Here is a 21,522-nt window from a genome sequence, read left to right on the forward strand (position 1 = left end):
GAGCACATTTTTCAGACTACCTCTCTCGCACTACTGTTTACTAAAACGGTGGGGTGAATAATTACATAACACCTTTAAAAATAAATGATGTGCTTAATAGGACATCAGACACAATGTGCAAATTTGTAGGTAAGGCAGACTGGCAATCACTCACTAGCTTGCAAACTGGTGGATTTGGGGTAACAGATCCCCCTGAGGACACCGTCCCCCGTCTTAAGTGCTCCTTTCCCCGCGTGCCCTCACTGGAAGCACCACCCTGCGCGCCGGAGGTGGGGGCTGCTGCGGGCCTCTGGCCGGCTCTCTCACCCACCTCTGCATTCCCAGGGTGAGCAGAGGGCGAGGCCCAACTTCAGGGTTCAAAAAATACACAGTGCCTAGGCAAGACTGGTTTGCGTGAAAGCTTGGTTCAAAGGGCCTGTCCCACTCCAAAGAAAAGGAACAGACAAAAATATTAATCACGTTTTCCTTTTAATAAGGGTTTTTAATCAAAAGTGTAGCTTTGAAAATCTCTAGCTTGTTGTGAAAACCAGAAAAGCCAGGAAGCCCCTCACTTTGAACACCACCACGTAAAGCTGTGGGTCACACGTTTGTTTTCAAAGTCTGCGTTACCAACGGTGGAAATCAAATGCACCACTTTAAAATTAGAGCCAACATTTAAAATTAGGAGGATGATGCAGTGTTCTACTTTGATTTGAGGAGAAAGGACAAGTTCTTAATACAGTAAAATAAAACACAAAATGTAAACAAATCTTTAGAAATCACTAAGTATATGTGTGTATACATATATTTATATAATTAGGATTATCATCAATATTTAAAACTATTAAAAATAAGGTTGCCACCTTAACTTTCTTTTGGTACTAGGGTGTTATTTTTTTTAAGGGAAAAACTAAAAATAAAATATTTTGCCCGGACTCTAAGGTTTTCTAGCCCAATCCCATTTTCTGCTGTGCAACTTCCCCACCTTCACGCTGAATTCCCAGAGTCCTGCCACCAACTCTTGTGGGCAGGAGGCAGAGCAAGCTTTAATTCTGGTCGTCAAAATGACAGGCCAACAAAAGCACAGCTGACAGAGCAACTGAATTCTTCCCCAGAAGAAAACACATGTGCCCACAATGGGACTGCAAAATCTTCCAAAGGCAGCTCTTCCCCCTCTGGTGGTGGTGGTGGTGTTGAACTTGTATGTTTTGCCTAGAAGCAAGATGGCAATCTTAACCGAAAAGGGAAGCTAGATTTTTTAAATAACTTAAAAAAATCATTTTTATATAAAGCAGCAAAAACATGTCTTCCTCTCTGCAGAAAGAAAAATGTTAACAAGGAAACACAGCGATGTAAATGGACTGTTCATAAACTTTTGCTAAAGTGAATTTCCCAGCAGATCGGGCTTCATCTCAGAGCTACTCCTTAGCCTCCCCAGCGCTGTCTGAAGATTCTTTGGCATCTCCAATCACTCTGTTACTTTCTTCCTGTTTCAAGTTTTCCTCTCCTGACCTGATCCCATTGGGGGTAGAGCGTCCACCGTTCAGGAGCCCGTTTTCCGTGGCCGAGTCCGGGACCGCGAGGGCCTCCTGCAGGCCGGCCTCCTCCTCCAGCGTTCTCAGCACGAGGGGCAGCCTCGAGTCCGCCACGCCGCTCTCCAGCAGCCCAAGGTTACTTTCTTCGTACCTGGGGAGCGGGGCCTTCTCCGCCATCTGTCTGCGGAAGTATTCTCGGTTGACAACCGCACCCTTGACTGCTTTCTCCAGAATCTCCTTTTCACCCAGGCGCAATTTGATGGCCATGGTTGCACGAACGGAAAGGTCGTGGTTTTTCAAGAAGGACTTATCTTCCTGGAAAATTTAAAAAAGCAAAATTAATTATAACAAGTCTAAATCAGCAAAACTGTGGTAACAGGAGGCAGGTGGGCTGTTGCCTGGGGCTGGGGGCGGGGGCACAAGGAGCTTTATGGGGTGATGGACAGACTCTAAATCTTGGCCAGAGGTGGCTGCACAACCCCACACACACATATCACACAGTGTAAACCTAAAAAGGCTGAGTTTTACTGTATGTAAATGACCTCAATAAAACTGTTACAAAATAGAAACAAAACAAAAAGGCTAAATTGAATGGGCTCTAACACATCTGAATTCCTTCACTTCTTATAAAAATCAATCTCTGTCTTGTGCACTGGTGTCGCCCCAGAGCTCAGCACTGCAGGGCATGAATGAGTGAATGAGTGAATGAGTGAATGAGAAGGAAGCATTTGAGGTTAGTGGCACAACGGTAAACTGAAAGCACAAATTAAAACTTACATTTGCAGCATCATATGAATTGGAAATTAGAGAAGAGTAATAAAACATTTTTTTAAAATTTATCTTCTAATCAACAATACTTCAAGATTGTCTTGATAAGTGTAAACATTCTAAATAGAAAAAATATTAACATGTTGAATGAAAAATATCAAATACACAATTATTTTGCTGAAGAGTTACAGTAATTTACATTTAAGACATAACCTCTAGCTTAACGTCTTTCAAAACATGACAAAGCTCAAATCCTTACTTATTCTAATTACCTCAATAGTCGTTTTATATGTTTTTAAAAGAAGCGATGCTCTGTCTTCAAGAAATGTCCAAAGTTTGACTTCATTGTCCCAGCTAACCGGAAATTCAGAGTTACCCAAGGTGAAGATTCTATCGATAGCATTTTCTCCCAGCAAATGTTCTTTCAATTCTTCTACAAGAAATACAAACAGCAATCCATTAGGAGGAAAAAAACTACCACTTCTCACTGTAACAGGCAATTCACCTTAGAAAATGTCTTTTCCAATGATGCCATGTTCCCGCATGTTCTCTGGAGTCCCCAGTGCAGGAGTACAGCTAGGCTGGGGGAGGGACAGGAGGGAATGGTGTCTTTATTTGGAATCCAGATCAAGCCTTGGCAAGGCACTCCATTTTTCATTGTTTTTACGAGGGACACTGAGAGCCTTTAGACAGTTTCACAAGATACTTTTTAAAGATGATCTGTGCCACACACCCCTGATTTTGACAATCCCCTTCTCACTTGCCATGAGCGCAATCACACCAATAGGGTCAAAAGGACACTTAGGTGAATGGTGTGAATGGTAAAAATGAACAACCGTCCCCAAAACCCAGAGATCCTTCTCAATTTAAATCTGAATAGTACTTACTCCGGTGCTTGACCGGAGAGAGCTTTTTATTTCATCTTAGAACAAGTAAGCCATAAACTGAAGGAAACAAGAAAACCACCTATAAAAATCTCAGTTAATGGAAAATTTACCTGTTTGTCTCATTTGTCAGGAATTTAAATAGGAGTTACAACTAAATACAAGTGAACATCTCAATTTCCTTCAAATATATCTAACAAAAGGAAAGACTTCAGAAACCGCTCCGAGCATTTTCTTTCTCGGCGCATTATCTCCAAAAGACCAAACCCATCCTATTCATGCTCAAGAAACAGACCCAGGCTTCTCATGTAATTATGAGACAGTATCTCTTTCAGAGCAAAATGCCCCACAGCTGTCACTATTTACAATTCAAATTGAAGAACTTCTGCTGCCAGCAAACCAAACTTTTCTTAGTATTAGTTAGAGTAATTCAAAGAATACACCAATTGTCTTGACATGACAAACTGTCTTTCTATGTCTAAAGAGAGATTAAGAGCATCAACGAACCTAAAATGATTCAAGCATTTAAAAAGGAAAATATAAGTAACTCTAAAAGTGCAAAAAAGAAATTCATTAAGTAGTATTTGTTAGCAAAAGATCAGGATAAGACTCAGGATTTTAAAATTTTTGAAACTTCAGTTTATACTCTCTGTATAAAAAAAGTCGATTTAAAAAAACAAACAAAAAAACACAAGAATGCTTCCTGAGTGGTAGAAACTTCTTTTTAGAGAACCCAATACTTCAGGTTACTATTATTTTGGTTTTTTCCTCAAATGCAATCCTCTGCCCAAGTTTTACTCTTCAGTGTTGAAAAGCTGATGAGGTGGAAGCCAGAGTTCTCTTTCTCTTCTACTTCTACACAGTGAAACTAGACTCATTTCCTATTCCTGGAGAAAGAAAACCTACAAAAAGGGGAACCAGGCAGTGCAGGAAGATGGTGTCCGGGATGTTCCTGGGCACGGGCCACGGAGCCTACGCCCGGCTCGTCACCTGCCACCTGCCCTCACCCTCCTCCAGCTGGAGTCTCCACATCTGCGCAATGGGAGCACCAACTTTGTGTGGCTGATGAGGACTAAAATTAACCATGGAGCACTTCAGCGTCGTGCCTGAAAACAGTGGGTGCTCCATAAATGATAGAGACCGTCACCACCATCATCTCTCTTGTCAATTCCTTGAGGGTGTGAACTGTGGCATTCCATTCTGCATGCCTACATTACATGCAAGAAAAGCCCGTCAGCCCTTACCTGTGTTCATTAAGTGAATGGATGAACCACTACCAAAGTACAAAACTCACCAAAAGCACACACTTTTGTAAATATATAGCAATACGTGCAGACCATCTCCCAGTTCGTCTGGGTTCTGGAGTTGGTGTTTAAGTTGCCTCTCTGTATTTGGGAACTACGTTTCTGCCTCTATCATGAAGTCAAGCCTTGGCACTGCGAGGACAGCAGTGCACAGCGTACTTCCCCCTCACAGGCCATGATTTACTGCTGTGACCATACCTGCCCTTTCCCTAATGCTCTGGCAGCGTCTTTCCAGAAGAGCACTTACTTATCTATCCAATCGTCAACCATTCGCTCATTCTATTCACTTGTTCATACCCAGTCTGTTTACGGTAGTTTACGACAACAACGACATCAACACACACATAATTAAAAATGAAATCTCAGGACTGGGGAATTTGGAGAAGTACATTTTAGGATGATACATAAAAACACTACCACAATTGGTCATATCTCATAAAAAACTTCAAAAGCCTTACCTTAAACAAATGTAAGAGTACACACTTAATACATACATTTATTTTCTGTTTCTCTGCCTGAAATAAGAGGCTGTAGACAAGAACTTTTTTGGTTCTATATGGGTTCTGGTTGTAATGTTTTTTACTCTAAGAGGATCCCTGGCATGAAACGCTTGCTGGCAATTTCAGATTCAGAATGTGGGGTTGGTTAACAAATGAAACCATATGGCCGGTCCATTTAAGTTATCACTGAACCACAAGACTTCACATATCAACTGATAATTAACTACTCTCCCATCTACAAGTGGGGAATTTCAATATACTCAGATAACCAAGATATTTTACATTTTCCTCCAATGCAGTTAACAAATTATTTTATTCTTAAAAATGAATAATGACAACATATTGGAGGATTTAATAAAGCATTGGGGTAAAACAGATCAATTTCTTCCTTCTCCAATGATGCCATCTCTCCTCCTCCAAAAATGTGCTTTAGTTTTAAACAGTTTTATTTTTTCATATGAATTCATAGGCTTTACAGTTCCATGACTTTAAAAAAACAAAAGCAACATCTTTTTTCTCCCCCGAAGTGATTCACCTTCGGTCATGCAGAAGACCCGGAGGAAAGCCAGGAGCTGGGCGGAGACGGGCGGCTCAGTGAAATGCAACGCGAAGACACTGGAACTGACAAAAGCAAGAGTCAGGATCAGCCACCTGCCGGAGTTACCTCCTTGTTCCGAAATGCAGTCCCTTCAACCTACACTCGTGTGGCCGTCCTCACGGCAAGCCGAGCCGGAATGAGTCATTCTGACCCCCCTCCTGAACTCTGAAGGCCCAGGTGCCCGTCCTCACCACATGCAGACGGCACGGGCTGAGGACTGCGAGGGTACGCCCCGGCAGGAGCCACCCCTGCGGTTTTTCTGGGCTCCAAAAGCTTTAGTCTCATATTGCATGCGGCACATTAAGAGAATTCAACACACCCAGGGTTCTTAAAAAATACTAACGACAATTTACGTGGAGTTCACACTTTAATCATTAATCAAATATTGACAAGCTCATGGAAGAAAAAAAGGTCTGGATAATCCATTTTCATTAAGAATGGTTCCTCCATTCCCCGGAGAGCTAATAAATCACAATTCTTGTCTTCTTGATCATTCTGCACCTCAAATGCAAGAATATCTTAAATAATTTAACCAGAAATTCTTGAAATCACCGAGGATCATGACTTCAATACAGAAACTAATGGTGGCAAAGAATTAAGTGAAACAAATTGATCCAGGTCCTTAACCTTTCCAAGGCGAAAGACATTAATGACACCGAGGTAGTTACTTAATTGAGGAGGGTTTCCAGCCAGACCCCTGAACTGACTCGGAATGCCCCCAATGATACAATTGGGTTTATCTGAAAAAATCTGCAAACCACCATGCAGCGCAATGGCTTAAATTTGTTGTGTAACTGGGATGAAGGGATCCCGACAAACTACTGTGGAGAACTTTTGTTAACACACCAATTAGACGCTACGGACCTGGAGCTATTTCAAGTACACAGGGAAGAGCTGACCAGTTTTTCCTACGTACGTGGGGATGCCAGCGCGAGCCAAGACCTCGGCCTTCATGGCGTACAGCCTGTCGCTTTTACTCACTCCAAGCTTTATTTTCACTCTGTCGTGCGAATTATTGTCAAAGAAAAAACCACTGTGGATCACGAACTCTGCATTTGACCGAGTGCCATAAAAAATGTAAATCTAAGAGGCAGCAAAGAAAAAATGCAGAAACATAAAACAAACTTAACAGCCTTTCTTAATTCAGAGCAGTGCAAAGTGTTGGTCCTCATATCTTTAACGTCATTTACATTAATGAAACCAAACAGCTCTACACTCAGCACACACCTGTGTTGTGCCATGAGTGGCCGGGGTGATGTCTCAGCCTGGGGTGCAATTACCCAACTTCCCCAACTGCCTGAGCGCGGCCGTCCTCAGCCCTCTCGTACCTCCCTCTTCTTCTAAGAGCAGCAAGGCTACTACTTTAAGGCCGCGCTTCAAAATTCACCGTGCTCTTCTCCTTTTAATACAGGAGAGTCTATTCTGGAACCAGAGTTTAAAGCAATGCCTGCCAGAAATTCATTTCTAGAGCCTGTGGCAATTCTGCACCTAGCAGGTGGAGGTTTATGAACTTCCCTTCAGAAACAGCGGACCAATACTTCGTTAGATTGGTGTTTTTACTTCATTTCCATCAGAATGTTAGTGGCTGAAGTCAGTTCTGTTTTTATCCTAATATATACTTGGTTTTAAGACTGAAAGCTATAATGTCAATACTTATATCGATGCATATTTTCAAACTCACTGAAAAGCTTAATCCAGCATCCACCCAAATTAAAATTTACAGATTAAAAGGTCTGCAAAAGACAAAGACAGATCTAATGGCTCCTGATTCTCATGTATTTGCCACTTGATCTGACTACTTTTTTATAAAGAAGGTTCTAGTCAAAAGAAAACAAAATGAAAACCATGCAGTTGATGCAATCAAGGAATTTGTTTTGGTGTTATGACACAAGTTTATGTTTTAGTTGCCGGTTTCACAAATACTAGGTCAGTTGTACAAATAATGGTTTTTAAACCTTTTTTCGTTGTGGACCCAAAAGTCCAATTCAAAGAACAATACGTCTATCACAGCTTTAGGTCTCAGGACATGTTCCAGAAAACAAGCAATCCTAAATATAAATCCCCAATTTTTCTGCCCAACATAATACCATTTTGAAACCACCTACACAGTATTAATTCAGAGCCGGATCCCATCAGACACGGTGGACACCCACCTGCTCGCCGGCCCTGAAGTCCTGCAGAGCCACACACTCACAGCGGTCGTCCTCCAGGTTGTAGCCGGTGGTGACCTGCAGGGGAGGGGGAGACGGTCAGCCAAGGGCAGCGGCACGCCCCTCTGTCACCAGGCTCTCCTTTGAGGGGCGACTAGAGGATAAAAGGCATCCAGAGGCACATCAAAGGGCACATTCTGAACGTTCTGTAAAAACTGAGCAACGAACTGCTTGCTATTAATTCTATTTACACCAGAATTCCTTACAGAAAATTAAGTAAAGGAAGTATGGATTATCATTTGCCGATCTCAACCAGAGTTGTTTATTACTGAGCGCCTGCTCTCTGAGCTGCAGCCTCCCACAGGCAAAGCCTCTTTTCTGTTCGCTGGTGATCCTGGGGAAACAGTATCTTTCCAGAACTCTAATTTACTTCCAAATATTGCCTTTATCTAATGAGTGCCCATTAAGAAACTGAAGTGGGTTTTCCAGTGGACAACAAACCCAGGGGAAAAAAAAGACCTGTTTTTGAATTATGCAAATATTTACTCCGAAATTAGAAAAATTAAAACTTTCATGTAAGTAAAGGAAAAACAAAAATAACTGTTACATCTTCTCTTTCTTTCTGCTGAGATGCAATGTGAGAATTTCTAAGCCTATCATAAATAAATACAGAAAATCCGCCACCTACATCTGTCTCCCCACCCCAAAGCTGTTTTTCATACTCTCTCCTGTTTTTGTGAGAGCCACGTACCATCACAACCTTGTCACACAAGTTAGAAAGAAACCCCCTGTGCCTCAACTGGTTAGCATTTTTTATCATCTAAATATCTTGGATTATTTCTTTCTCCTCACTCTCACTGCTTTGGCTAAGGTTTGATTTTTTCCTGCCTAGTTTATTATTTGCAAAAACTTTCTAACCGGGTGCAGATTCCAATACTGTCCTTCCTACAACCCTAATTTTAGAATATCACCCTCCTGTTTAAAATCTTCCAATGGCTCTACTCCACCTTCAGAATAAAATTCGAATGCCTGAGCCAGGCCAGTGTCCGAGGAGGCCTGGGCCTCCCTCCCGGCCGCATGACACCGTGCCTGCCTGCCACACGGGGCCGCCACGCTGCCTCCCTCCCAGGCTCACAACATCCTGCCTGCCACGCGGGGCCGCCACGCTGCCTCCCTCCCGGGCTCACAACACCCTGCCTGCCACGCGGGGCCGCCACGCTGCATCCCTCCCGGGCTCACAACACCCTGCCTGCCACGCGGGGCCGCCACGCTGCCTCCCTCCCGGGCTCACAACACCCTGCCTGCCACGCAGGGCCGCCACGCTGCATCCCTCCCGGGCTCACAACACCCTGCCTGCCACGCAGGGCCGCCACGCTGCATCCCTCCCGGGCTCACAACATCCTGCCTGCCACGCGGGGCCGCCACGCTGCCTCCCTCCCGGGCTCACAACACCCTGCCTGCCACGCAGGGCCGCCACGCTGCATCCCTCCCGGGCTCACAACACCCTGCCTGCCACGCGGGGCCGCCACGCTGCCTCCCTCCCGGGCTCACAACATCCTGCCTGCCACACGGGGCCGCCACGCTGCCTCCCTCCCGGGCTTACAACACCCTGCCTGCCACGCGGGGCCGCCACGCTGCCTCCCTCCCATTGGGAAGTGCTGCCTTCCACCCCTGTTGTACTCTGCATCCCGGGTGCTCGGCACACAGCACCTGACACCTGACTTCGAGGATAGTTACTTGGTGCATGAACCCCCACGGGAAAGAAAAATGTCAGAACCTCCTTCTCAAAGGTCTGCTCCTTGGAGCAGCCCCCACTAGTCTTAGATCGTCTGTAAAGGCTCATTAATTACTTCTTGACCTCTTGACATTTTATAATGGAGAACCAAAGATCCAAGACAGCTACAAATGCTATTTGCTAACAAAGCTATCAACAGCCTGGATCCAAAAGGAAGTTACTCCTGGGTCCAGGGAATGGCACTTTGGGATGAAAGGTCACGTAAAGCTGATCTTTAAACTCCAAATCCCCAGACCAGTGGTTTGTTAACCACATTACATCTGCAGGTCTTTCACGCTGCTGATCTGCAGAGAAGCAGCAGACTTCGTTTACTGATTCTTGGCCACAGCACCTACGAAACCCAACCATTGGTACGCAGAGAACGGCACTGGCCAAGGCACGACACCAGGCACCCGGACCCCTTGGCGCTGGCAGAGCAGCTTGGTGTCCTGTCAGCTCCACGGAAGTTCCTGCCAACATCCGATTCACTTTTCTGACCCCAAAAGATCACCTTGATGATAACAAATTTGGACAGAGGAATTGCCCCCTCTTGTGAGCTCCCACCCAGCAAGTTAGAGTATCCCAGGTGCCGCTCCAGGGGCCCTGACAGGGGCGTGGGCAGGGAGGGAGGGGGCCACAGAGGAGGGAATACAGGCTGATGTGTGGTGGAGAAATGGTCGTGGATGTTTAAATAAAATCGATTTCACAGACAACCCATGCTCTTGGTAACTTCAGGCTTGAGATGGCTTAACATGGCCACAGCATCCCTCATGGGGACGCGAGGCCCCTCACCTCCCTTTTCTAGCCCTTTCTTGGCAAGGGTCACAAAGTTTTGAGGTTGCATGTGCAATTTCTCTGTGTCGGGCACTGCCAAACACTCTGCTCTGGGGTTGTATAAAAAAATGCATCTGAATGCAGAGAAATGCGCCTGAAGCGCTGGCTCTAGCCCCTGCCTTGCCTGAGTCCAGGTTTCTAGAGGACCCTCAGGGGAGCAGCAGGAAACAGTTCATCTTGGGCCGGGCCCTGGAACAGCCATCCATGAAGGTAGACCGCCAAGGCCTTCCTGTCCCCGGGAGAGGGAGGCCCATGGCTGAGGAGGGCTCTATGCAGGACTCTCTGGAAATTACCACCCACAACCCAGAATCCACAGGCCCTGCCCAGGCCCAGCGCAGAGCCACATGGGAATGGCGGCGAGAGCAAGAGCGGGTCCAGGAGGCGGCCTCCAGATGTCCTCACTCGGCGGCATGCCGCTCAGCCACCGGGCCTCCTTCCTCAGCCCTCCAGCTCCCTGCCATGGGGTCCTGCCGCCACCCGCACCAACTGACCTCTTCCCTACAGATATCTGCTAAGTGTTCGTTCTATGCCAGGCACCAAGGTAGACCAAGCAAGACGAGACAATCTCAGGCTCCACCCACAGGACAGCCTAGTGGGAAAACAGGCAGAGAGAAAATAACCCAGATACAAGCACAATGTTCTCCATGGAGCTACAAACAGCCCCATGGAACCCCAGTGTGCCCAGGCTGGGGGCATGGCGAGAAGCTGGCGGCAATTCTGGAGGAGGGCACGGGCAGGCAGGTGCCAGTGCTCACAGGGAGTACGAAGACACAACAACTTGGCCTTGGCTCCAGGTTTCCTGGAAGGCCATGGGTGTGCAGTGTATTACCTTACACTCACTGGTATTTAGCTTTGCAAACAAATAAACAAAAAAAGCATTCTCACATGTGTATTCCCAAATCAGACTGTAAACTAAGAGGCAGGGTCCATATCTGCATTCTAGTTCAATGTACATATTACAAGTAAACAGGAGGAAATATGTGACACACACACACACACACACCACGATGGAACCAGTGAGATCATTTTAATTTTCTTCTTTGTACTTTGGTCTTCTCCAAGTTTTCTCCAATAAGTATGTATTGTATTACTTTTGTTGCTAGGGAAAAATAAGGAATACATGCTCATCAAATAAAATTTGGAAAATAAAAAACAAAAGAAAGAAGGAAAAGATAATTACATTAACATTTTGGTTTATTTCTTTCTGGCCTTTTTTTCTGGGCATGGGTGGATGCTGTTTACATTTATGCACCATTCACGCATTCATTCCCCAAATGCCAGGCGTTGGGAATATAACAATGAACAAAAAATCTCCCTGCCTCCATGGACCTGATGTTCCAGTTGGGGAAGGGGAGGTGGTGGCCACAGTATACAGAAATAAATACGTAGAGCATGTGAGATACAGATGACAGAGGGATGTGAAGCGGGGAAGGCGGGGAGGGCTTCGGGAGGGAGTGTGGTCACTGCATACGGGGTGCTTAGGGACGGCCCCCCAGGGAGACCTGGAGGAAACCTGTGAGCGCGGCCTGGGAACACCTGGGGACGGAGGGTTCCAGGAGGAGAGAAGAACAGGTGCGAAGGCCCCGAGGCGGGGATGTGCTGGGGGCGTCGTGGGCAGGACATGCAGGGACCTGTCAGCTCCTGGGGAGGCCCCCGGAGGGCACAACCACGACAGGGTGTATGGCCTAATGGGACACCACAGTGGGGTGAGGTGGGAAGGGGGCCTGGACGGGGACAGGGGCTGTATGCCTCATGATACCATTTGAAGGTATAGCTCATGAGGTTCGCCAACAGAGCAGAGGTGGGTGTGAGAGGAAGGCAGGAGTCAAAGAGGACAGGCCTCTTGCTTAAGCAGCTAGAAAGAGGCAGCTGCCATGATTGAAATGAAGCCTGGGGAGATGAGGTTTGGGGGGAGCTGAGAAACCCTGTCCGCACGTGTAAAGGGGTGGGTCTATCACATCTGCAGAGCGGAGGTGCCGACCAGGGCAGAGGCTGGGCTGGAGGTGGACCTGGGAAGGGCAGGCCGCGGACAGTATCCACGCCATGAGCTCGGTGCGCTCACCACGGGAGCCAGCCTGGCTAAGGAGAAAGGCCTTGAGGCCTGACCTGGGCCCCCCAAAATGGGGAGAAGGGAGGAGTAGGAGTGAGGTGGAGGAAGACGAGGAAAGCGTGGTGTCTGGCACCAAGTGGAGGTGAGTTTCGGGGAGGAGGAGGGCGTCAACCGGGTGCCTGCTGAGGCCCTGGTGACCTGGGACAGTGCAGTCCGGGAGGAGTTCTAGGACGGACAGCCTCATTGAATGAGTTCAAGGGCAAATGGGAAGACAGAGATGAGAGACAACGAGTACAGGCCACTTTCTCAGAAGACTTGCTCTGAAGGAAAGGAGAGAAATAGGGGTCAGGAGACTATTGTTTGAGACATGAGAAAAAACAGCAAGCTTGTACTGACAGTGGGAAAGAGACAGTAGAGAGCGGAATAGGCAGAACACTGAGTCTACGACGGTTTGCTCTGAGGCCGCATCTAGAAGGGGGCAGGGGCAGGAGCCCCTCGAACCCGTGCAGCTGTAGGCGTGACGACCCCACCTGCTCACTGAAGGCCTCCTGGGTAAGGTGGTATGCCAGTGGCCCCACAGAACCACCGGTTAATCCTTTTGTACCACAATATCCCCATTCTTGGGTTCATAATTTTGATTCATTTATTTGGCGGGAACAGAGCACGCCTCACTGAGGTTCTCGGTGCAAAGAACTGACCCATAATGGTCTTGCTTCTCACAAGTGACCCAGGAGGAAAGCACTGGCTTCACTTTACAGGTGAGGAGAGAGAGGTTCCAAGACATCCCAGAGCTAGACTCAAACCTGGGTCTACAGACTACTTAGAACACACCACTTCAAAACAACCTTTGTGATTTTTTCCTACTTAAAATTTATGCAAAACCCTCAAATATTACAGAAGTAAAAAAGGTCCTCAGCGATGACCATCACCGTGCTGCAGTGCCTCTCTCGGCTGCCCTGGCCTCACCGCAGGGCCCCCATCTGTTGAATCCAGCAGTGCCTTCCATGTGAGGCCCTCGCCTCTCCGGGCCCAGGCAGCCCGCAGTAGCCCCGGAACCCCACCATCACCCCCCACACGTGCTCAGCGTGCTTCTGGGAGTTCCAGGCTCTGGTTAGATGCAGACAAAGAAAAGCAGACTCGTTAGGAATGAGAACTGCTGGGTGGACTGGAGGGGGAGAGAGGTGGGGGGACTTCCCAGCCACGCTGTGAAGGGTTCTGCCTTGTTTTCCAGGCAGCAAGGACCCCGTGTTTCCAGCCAGAGGGTGAGCTCTGGAGACCCTCCCACGGGCTTCCAAGCAGGTGAAGGAGAGGTGGGTCACAGGCTGCTGCTGCCGCCAAGTCTGTTTGTTTTGTTTGTTAATAGAAATTCCTCCCAGCTTCTGACATCCACAGGATGTTAGCTCTGGCTCTGTGTGGGGCTCTCAGTGTCTACTTTTCTCTGCCTCTGCAGAGGCCCTGAGAGAAGGGGAGAGGCGGCAGCAGAGGCTATGGTTTGGATGGAACCCCAAGCTCATCTCCCACTGTGCCTGGTCAAGTGCTCATCACAGGAAAAAGACTTAGACTAAAGCACTACTTGTTGTGGTTCTGACATTGAAATTTAACTTGTGTCCTGTATTTTTATTTGTTAAGTCTGGCAACCCTAAGAGAGAGGAGAAAACCAATTAGAAAGTTAGCTGATGTATTTTTTAGAAAAGGAGGAGACGGGGGAGGGGAAGCTGTGGGCAAATCACCACTGACAGTGCAAGGTCACGAAGGGTCATGGGCACGCAGCAGGCAAGCTTTCCTGTGTGGGACTCCACACTGGGACCCGGGACTAGCAGGGTCCCACACTGCCACCCCCCAAACTCTTCCTGCCCCTTCTCTGCTCCTTCCCCCTCATCGACGGGGCTATTCTTCCGGGACAAGACACTTCTTCAGACTTCCTCTGCCTTCCTAAGCCCTCCAAGGGGAACAGGCTGGGAAGCTCCTCCCAGTGCTTGCTGTGTGTTTCTGTTGTCATTAAGAGCTTTCATGTCTCATCTATAGAGCTCTCCCCAGAAGCCCCTGAATTTTTCAAGACACAAACAGAAAGACCTTGAAAAAGAGCTTCCCTCAATTCTGCTCGAATCTTTGGACGCCCTTTCATCCTGATTGGGAGTCACATATTCCAGTGCAAGGGCTAATCGCTGACACATTGTATCTACTGGAACCAACACAGCGGCCATGCAGCCAGCAGAGGTGTCCTTCTCTGGTATAAACAGAGCAACCTCAAGAAAGGAAACCTGCTGCTTATGTTAATTTTGAATAAATCATGCAAAATTTAGAGACACATTATTTCTTACAGTTCAGTACTATACCTTATGAACTCGTCTAAATTTGTTTCTCCAGGTGGCTGGGAAACCAGTCGGCACCCACCAGACTCTAGCCTGGGTGCTCCCCCAGCCCCGCGTCCCCCCCGTGGTTCCCCGTGGCCGCAGGTCTGACTGTTACAGATGGAAACGTTTGGGGGACATTGTTAGACGCAGACAGCGTTGCTGGGTTACAAATTTCTACCTACTCCCTTAGTGACAGTCAGGATAGACAGACAATATGAAAATGATCGTCAGGAAAGACACTGAGTAAAGAAAATTGTCTGAAAAGCGGAGCCTTAGTTTTAAGTGCCTTTTTTTTTAAGAGATTAACTGTTAATTCAGGAAATATACAACTTTACAGTGTTAAAATAGAATTTCTCAAGTTCCACCAGACAAAATTTCCCATGAAGTCTTAAAATTACAACAGGAAACAGCCGAACAATGGTACGGAGTTAAGTATGTAGGGAACACAACCATTGTAAGAAGGAGTCCTGGCATCTCACATGAGCCTCCATGTTTCTGCCAGCCCTGCTAGAGGTTACAGACTATACGGAGAGGATTAAGGAAATGCAGCAGTAGTTGTCATTAATTCATTGTTTTTATTTTGAGATAAACTTTTTTTTTTTTCACTTTTAAGGGGGGAAGTGAATAGCGACTCAAAAATCAGTGTGTGCGTGTGTGCACGTGTGCACAAATGAAAAGCAAAGGGACGGGAGAGGTTCCCACACAACCGCTAGCCGCTGTTCCCTCCGAGCGAGTGGACCGTGGGGAAGCTGCAGGGGGCTGCAGGGGGCTGCAGGGAGGAAACGTCTTTTTCACTACAGATCCTTCCATACTGTTTAATTATTGCTGATTGTTTATAATAGAGCATGTTTTTTTTTTTTTATTTTAGAAATAAAAACAATAATCTCTTATAATCAGCCAAGTTTGGGAACCAATGGTCTAATCTAAAAAAAAAAAAAAAAAAGAAAGAGGAAAAAGAAAACTACCAGCCGGACAGCAAAACCTATTTGAAAAATTTTAAAACTTCAGAATTAGTCAATTTAGTATCTATGAAGAAAAAAAAAAAAGGAATGTAAAATTTTATTCGTTAACAAAAACAAATGATAAAACATGCTACTCTTCCTCACTATTGAGAAATTAAGCATATCTAAATTAAGACAAAAAGTCTATTTATAACAGGGGAAATATTCTTTCGCTCTACAATTTAAATACTATAAAGATTCAAGAGTGTACTTGTTGCTAGACCTTCCCAAATTAGCCTTACGTTATTCTATCTTAAACGCATGGCGCATATTATGTGTTCTGACCATTTTATAAAATTAGATGTGAATACTCATATTTACAGTATTTTTAGTCTATTCATAATACTGCTAACAATAACAAAGAAAGCTGACACCCAGAAAAGATGAATAAAAAATGAATGAAACCAGTATACTAGTATTATGTTTAAAAAATCCAAAATATTCTGAAATTTATCATGTTTCTGTCTATCAGTAAAAGGAAATCTTTCTTGGACAAGCATCTCAGCAGAGCGCTTCAACCCATGCTGTACCTGAATCCAAAGAATGCTGCAGAGCAGAGTCTGCCTTCTCCTTCTCCTTCTGCAATCGATGATAATCATAACATTCCCCTATTTTCTTAATGCCTCCCACCCAGTGCTCCTCATGTCTGATTACACCAAATGACTCCTGCACTCAGGGGCAAAAGCCAAATGCAGAAGTCCACCCGTCTCTGTCCCCCACCAGGGAGAGTCAGAACGAGCTCCTGAACAAAAGCAGATTAATAAACCCAGCCAAGGATTCATCAGCTTATCAGGTGAAGGGCCAGGCAACAGAAAAAGAACAAAAAAAGTACCTAACGGGAAATATGCAATAAGCAGAGAAAGAAAAAGAGGGACATAAATGGGAAAACAAGAAAAAAGAAAGATTTTTTAATAAATCAGTATTTTTAAAAGAATAAGAAAAAAGAAATGTTGGTTCAGTTTATAGTACAATTAGTTAAGAAAATTACTGTTTAGGCTTGACTAACGCCTTAGCAAATAAAGGCAGTTTCCTGTGGTGTTTGAAAGGAGTGTAAGGTTCAAGTTCCCAGTTTTCAGTATGAAGTTAAGGCAGGGAAAGAAAAATACCAGCTTCCACATGCGGGAGGCAGGGGGGCAGGCATGGCACAGTGTTTGGTTTGTTCCCTGAGGAAGCAGGCGCTGGGAGCTACAACCACAGAGCACACGGGAAGGTGGGACGTTCCCGTCCACGCTGACAGCACAGAGGGGGCTTTACCAGTCCGCTGGTGTGGTTGCACATGTCCCATAGGGGAATCAGCGCCAGGGTCACCCGGGAGCCGTCCTCTGTGGGGATCTGGTTTTGTCGCGTCATAACAGAAGAGACTGCCCACCTACGGTCATAAGAAAAAAGGCGAATTAAGGTTGAAACGCTTAAAAGCCTGCGGCAGTAAGAAACAACAAGTCTAGGATTGTCTGATTTCTCACAAATTCCCAAAACCTTTCTCTAAGCACCAAAGGTAATGTTTGGCCTTCATCACTATTTCGAATTAAATCTAGGGTTGAGGGGCGGAGGTGGAGTGGAAGGAAAGGAGGGCTGAGGAGAGGCAGGAGGACGGATGTGAGGGGGTGTTCTCGGAAGGCAGGCCCGGCGCGTCTCAGTCCTGGCAGAGCCCCCCACCCCAGCCGCCTCTACCCTCTTCTACCCAAATGCTGATTCTGCATCTATTTCAAGTCTCAACAAGAAGCAAACGATATAACTCTTTTCTGCTCAGAAATCTCCTAAGAACTGCACGAAATGCAGAATGCTGTTTTTCATTACTTTGTGCAGTGAATTAAATTTTGTGTTTAAAAGGTCCCCACTTTACACGAGGAAGTATACTTAAAAAGAGAAAAAAAAATCCTCCCGATGGCCCCACGAGTCCGCCTCCTCGTGCGTGCCCAGCTGCCTGCCCCGCAGCCCTGAGCCGGCGGCACTGGAACGTCCCAGACGCCCTCTGTGTGGGTGCCTCACGTGGACCCAGCAGGCCACTTCCCACCGAGGATTATCCCTGGCTTCCAAGACCCCACAGTCGCCGAGAAACCGCCCTCCAGCACGCGCACACACGCACACCAACCTGTAGTCCTCATAAGTGAAAGAATCCTTCAGGGGCAGTTTGTTGGCATGAGGGTGGGTCTGGGAATTAGAAGTTTTAGAAAGCAGAGGTGAAAAGAGAAAAAGGGAAAACAGAAATCAGTCAGCAGAATTCCATCATTTAGCTGCCTAACAGATCCTAACAAGAGCCAAATGAAGCAGGAGGCGTCCAGCCGTGCTACGGGGGATCATCGTGCGATTATGCTCCCATACATCACTGTCAACTTAATTTGTTGTGCCCAGCAGCCGCCATAAATCTGCTTCTTCACATTTCGATACTAGAACCCACAGACGCTGCACAAAAGCACAATTCAAGGTGGACTGACCGCGGCGGACCTGACCTCCACAGAAACGTGGGGCCCAGAAGTGAGGGGTCCGCCCCGGGCCCCCTTCGTATCTTTATGCCCTGATGTGCCACAGACGCCTCACAAACAGATTCAGATTCTTCCATGGCACTCAAATAAATCGGAAGTTCCTTCGTTTATCTCTGACTTAAGTCATGTGGTTGGGAAAATCAACTTGGTGTATGCAAATGAACCACATACATGGTAGATGCAGCCCAAGTTCAGAAAATCAAGAAAAACAGCTTTGTGAAACTGTAAAGATAAAACAGAGGTCAAACTATTTAAAATTTACTGCTTTATTTTCTGAACAAAAGAACAGTTGGTAAAAATATCCCGAACTTCACACTGAGGAGAAAATATTATACATTTCACATTCTCTCTTCATAAACACCTTTAGACCTTTCAAGCACTTTAAAAACTGTCTCAATAAGGAAATTAAAAGCTGCAACAGTATAATCTTAATCTTCAGCTTCAATTACAGTCTGGTGGCCCAACTGCAGTAAGTGATCAAATGAACAAATGGCTATTTCTGAGACACAGAAGAAATTCTGCTGTGGCTGTGTCTTTGCACCACCGTGAACACACAAAGCCGCGAAGCCGCGTGCAGTGTGCGGTTTTTACTCCTGACGCATTAGCATCACAAGTGCCCAGCAATTCATCATCTCTCACTGTAATGTACTCCCTGGCACTGAGCGCAGGACAGTAGGGGATGAGGTAAAAGTGGCTCAAACCGTAAATCAATTAGAAAACAAAAGCTTGTGCTCAGTGTGCAATTTTAGGCAAATTATGTATTACAAAAGGCTGCCTACTGGGTGTTAGCTCCCAGGTGCTTGCTCCCCCCTCTAATCCTTAGCCCAGTTTTAACCCTTTGGAAGGAAAGTCAAATATGAAAATATATTCACATAAGTTTTAAAATGTAGGTTGCTGATAAAAATGAAATTAAAGGAGATAGGTTTTAAGTCAACATATAAAATAACACATTGCCCAGGGGCATTTTCTGTTACCGGAAGATCAAGAAATCATATCTCTAGGGGGGAAAGAAAGTAAATACCATGGCCAACCATAGTGAAGATGCGAAAACCCAAGAGGACTGAAGCTTTACTCCCTTTTATTTGTAACAAATGAAATGCAAGGCTATGTTCTAAGAGTCTGAAAGACGTTTTTCATTACAAAATACAAAATTCAGGGGATAAGAGCCACCCCTCCCCCTGACACTAATTTGATCATAAGCGTACCACTGAAAAACTCAGGAACTTTAAAGAAAAGGAATCCAATTGCTAAAACTGCCTCTCACTAATAAAGATGAAACTCTAGATTATCTGATAAACTAGGAAGGCTGCAAGTCCCATCCATCTCTTTTCAGACTATAGGAGGTGGGAAAGCTTTGCTGTCTTTATTATTTTAAAATATTTTAACTCTTTTAAACTGTGGAGTTCACAATGGTATTTTTAAAGTTGGTAAATCCCAATGCCAAATCGCCAAGTACCAAAAATTTGACACAAACAAACAAACAAAACAAAATATGTCTGACTTACTAAATACAAGAAAAGACGGCAATTTTCAAACTTGGACTGCTCAATGTCAAAGCAACTAGAAGAATCTTCCAACACTCAAAAGATTTTTAAAACACACACACTAGCCTTCGACCCTAAAAATCTATTCTGACAAGGACGACTTCGTCATGGCCCAAACAGGAAAATTAATTCTCCAAACGCTTCTCCTTCTGTTATTTACATCCATTTCTTACTCATGTAAGTTCATGCTCAGAGTCCCGATGAAGTTGTAAAGAAAATCCAAGAAGAAACTGCGCAAATGTTTTCTTCAGAGATTAATTTTAAAATGTAGTTTGGCTGTCAGGTTATGTAATATTTGTAGAAACCGTTAGAAATAGCCGTTTTTATCTGCTCAGAAAACAGGGTGTGTATACTGTGCTTAATTCTGGTATAAAAAGCTACTCTGCCACAGACACATGCACTTAACAGTTAAACTGAAACAAAATTTGCCACTACAGAAAAGGGCTGCGCGCCTCACTGTGGGACACTGCCGCCACCTACTGGCTCCTTGGTGGATAAGTTCATGCCACGGAGTGCTCCAATTACTTCCCACGGCAAAGCCTGCATAGCAATTTATTTTAAAGCAAAACTGAGTTTATATAAAAAGGCTATTATTGTTTCAGCTATAGTCAAGTAAAATTTGGTTTCTAAAAAAATCTATCCTACCTCTAAAACTATTATTTAATAGTTATACAAGGATTTTGAAGCATTCAAATATCGAAAGTGATTTGTTTGTGAAAAATATTTAATTTTGAAAATGTTTTCACATATCTTGAAAAAAATGAAGACAAATAAGAAAAATATCCATTCCCAATGATTTTTATTTAAGCTCTGGACAGAATAAATTTTTTTTGTTTGTTTTTAATACCAAGCCCTTTCCCCGAAGACCATGTTAAGGTTAAAAAACATCTTCTAAAAAGTGTATTATTAATTTGAAGCTACTTGTAAAACGTCCTTAGATGAAAGGGTTAACCTCATACTTTACAAAGTAGGTAAGTGAAAATTCCTCACTCTGTAGAACAAAATCCTATAAGGGTTTTAATCATGATAGGCATTTCCTCCTTTTCCAAAAGAAGGTGTTCCTAACCTGAACACTGAAAATAAAAATGCAAGATGAAAACAAAAAACTCACTCTTTGCTGGCAATTAGTTTGAGCTGTGACTGTGGTTTCCTAGACACAGATACACAGGATGGGTGAGGAGGTCCCCCGAAGAGCTTGTCTCTGTCTCAGTCACTATCAGAAACACAGAAGAGACAGGAGCAGGCGGTGGAGTCTGCCAAGCACTACAAGGCAACCCCCCATCACCCCCAAATAACCACAGATTTTCTGTGGATTTTTTAAGTGATTGATATTTTTCCTTTCTTGCACATAATAAATATTTGAAGTTGGAAAAATGAACAAATGCTATATAGCTTCTGATCAGACTGGAAACGCCACAAGCTGACTTTCAAAATGAGGATCCCGGTTTCCTTATGCCAAGCCAGGCAACCCACTTAAGAGCTTTTCCCATTCCCTTTTCCAGCAAAACGAGGTATTCCATATAAGACACAGTAATATTGTACCTAGTACAAAATAATCACTATGTTTGGGAAAGATTAATATCTAAAATTGTTTGGCTTCAATAAAAAGGAGCAATATTGCTAAATATGTAAGTATGACATTTTGAAGAATTTACCATATTGCATGGGTCTGGTAGCTATGCTTAAGGAAATTAAAAACCACCACAGTCAGCACATTAGATCCTTATTAAAGTTCTGTCTTGAACTATCACTCACATAAAACAA

At 45.0% G+C, this 21,522-nt stretch overlaps 1 protein-coding gene across 4 annotated transcripts in view; it reads right to left on the reverse strand.

Moving 5' to 3' along the window:
• Positions 1–449: 449 nt before the first annotated feature.
• Positions 450–21,522, reverse strand: part of SETD3 (SET domain containing 3, actin histidine methyltransferase) — a 78,407-nt gene continuing 57,334 nt past the window's right edge. For 3 of the 4 annotated variants that reach the window (XM_037831939.1, XM_037831937.1, XM_037831936.1), the window contains 7 exons: positions 17,824–17,882; positions 16,986–17,100; positions 7,722–7,796; positions 6,485–6,651; positions 5,506–5,591; positions 2,555–2,715; positions 450–1,829 (listed from right to left, as the gene is read on the reverse strand). In XM_037831939.1, the coding sequence (XP_037687867.1) occupies positions 1,398–1,829; positions 2,555–2,715; positions 5,506–5,591; positions 6,485–6,651; positions 7,722–7,796; positions 16,986–17,100; positions 17,824–17,882 (1,095 nt within the window). In that variant the 3' untranslated portion in view covers positions 450–1,397. The remainder of the gene's footprint in view (positions 1,830–2,554; positions 2,716–5,505; positions 5,592–6,484; positions 6,652–7,721; positions 7,797–16,985; positions 17,101–17,823; positions 17,883–21,522) is intronic. The other variant, XM_037831938.1, reaches the window with a different exon arrangement.

This window comes from Choloepus didactylus, chromosome 4, assembly GCF_015220235.1.
Source record: "Choloepus didactylus isolate mChoDid1 chromosome 4, mChoDid1.pri, whole genome shotgun sequence".
Lineage (NCBI taxonomy): Eukaryota > Metazoa > Chordata > Mammalia > Pilosa > Megalonychidae > Choloepus > Choloepus didactylus.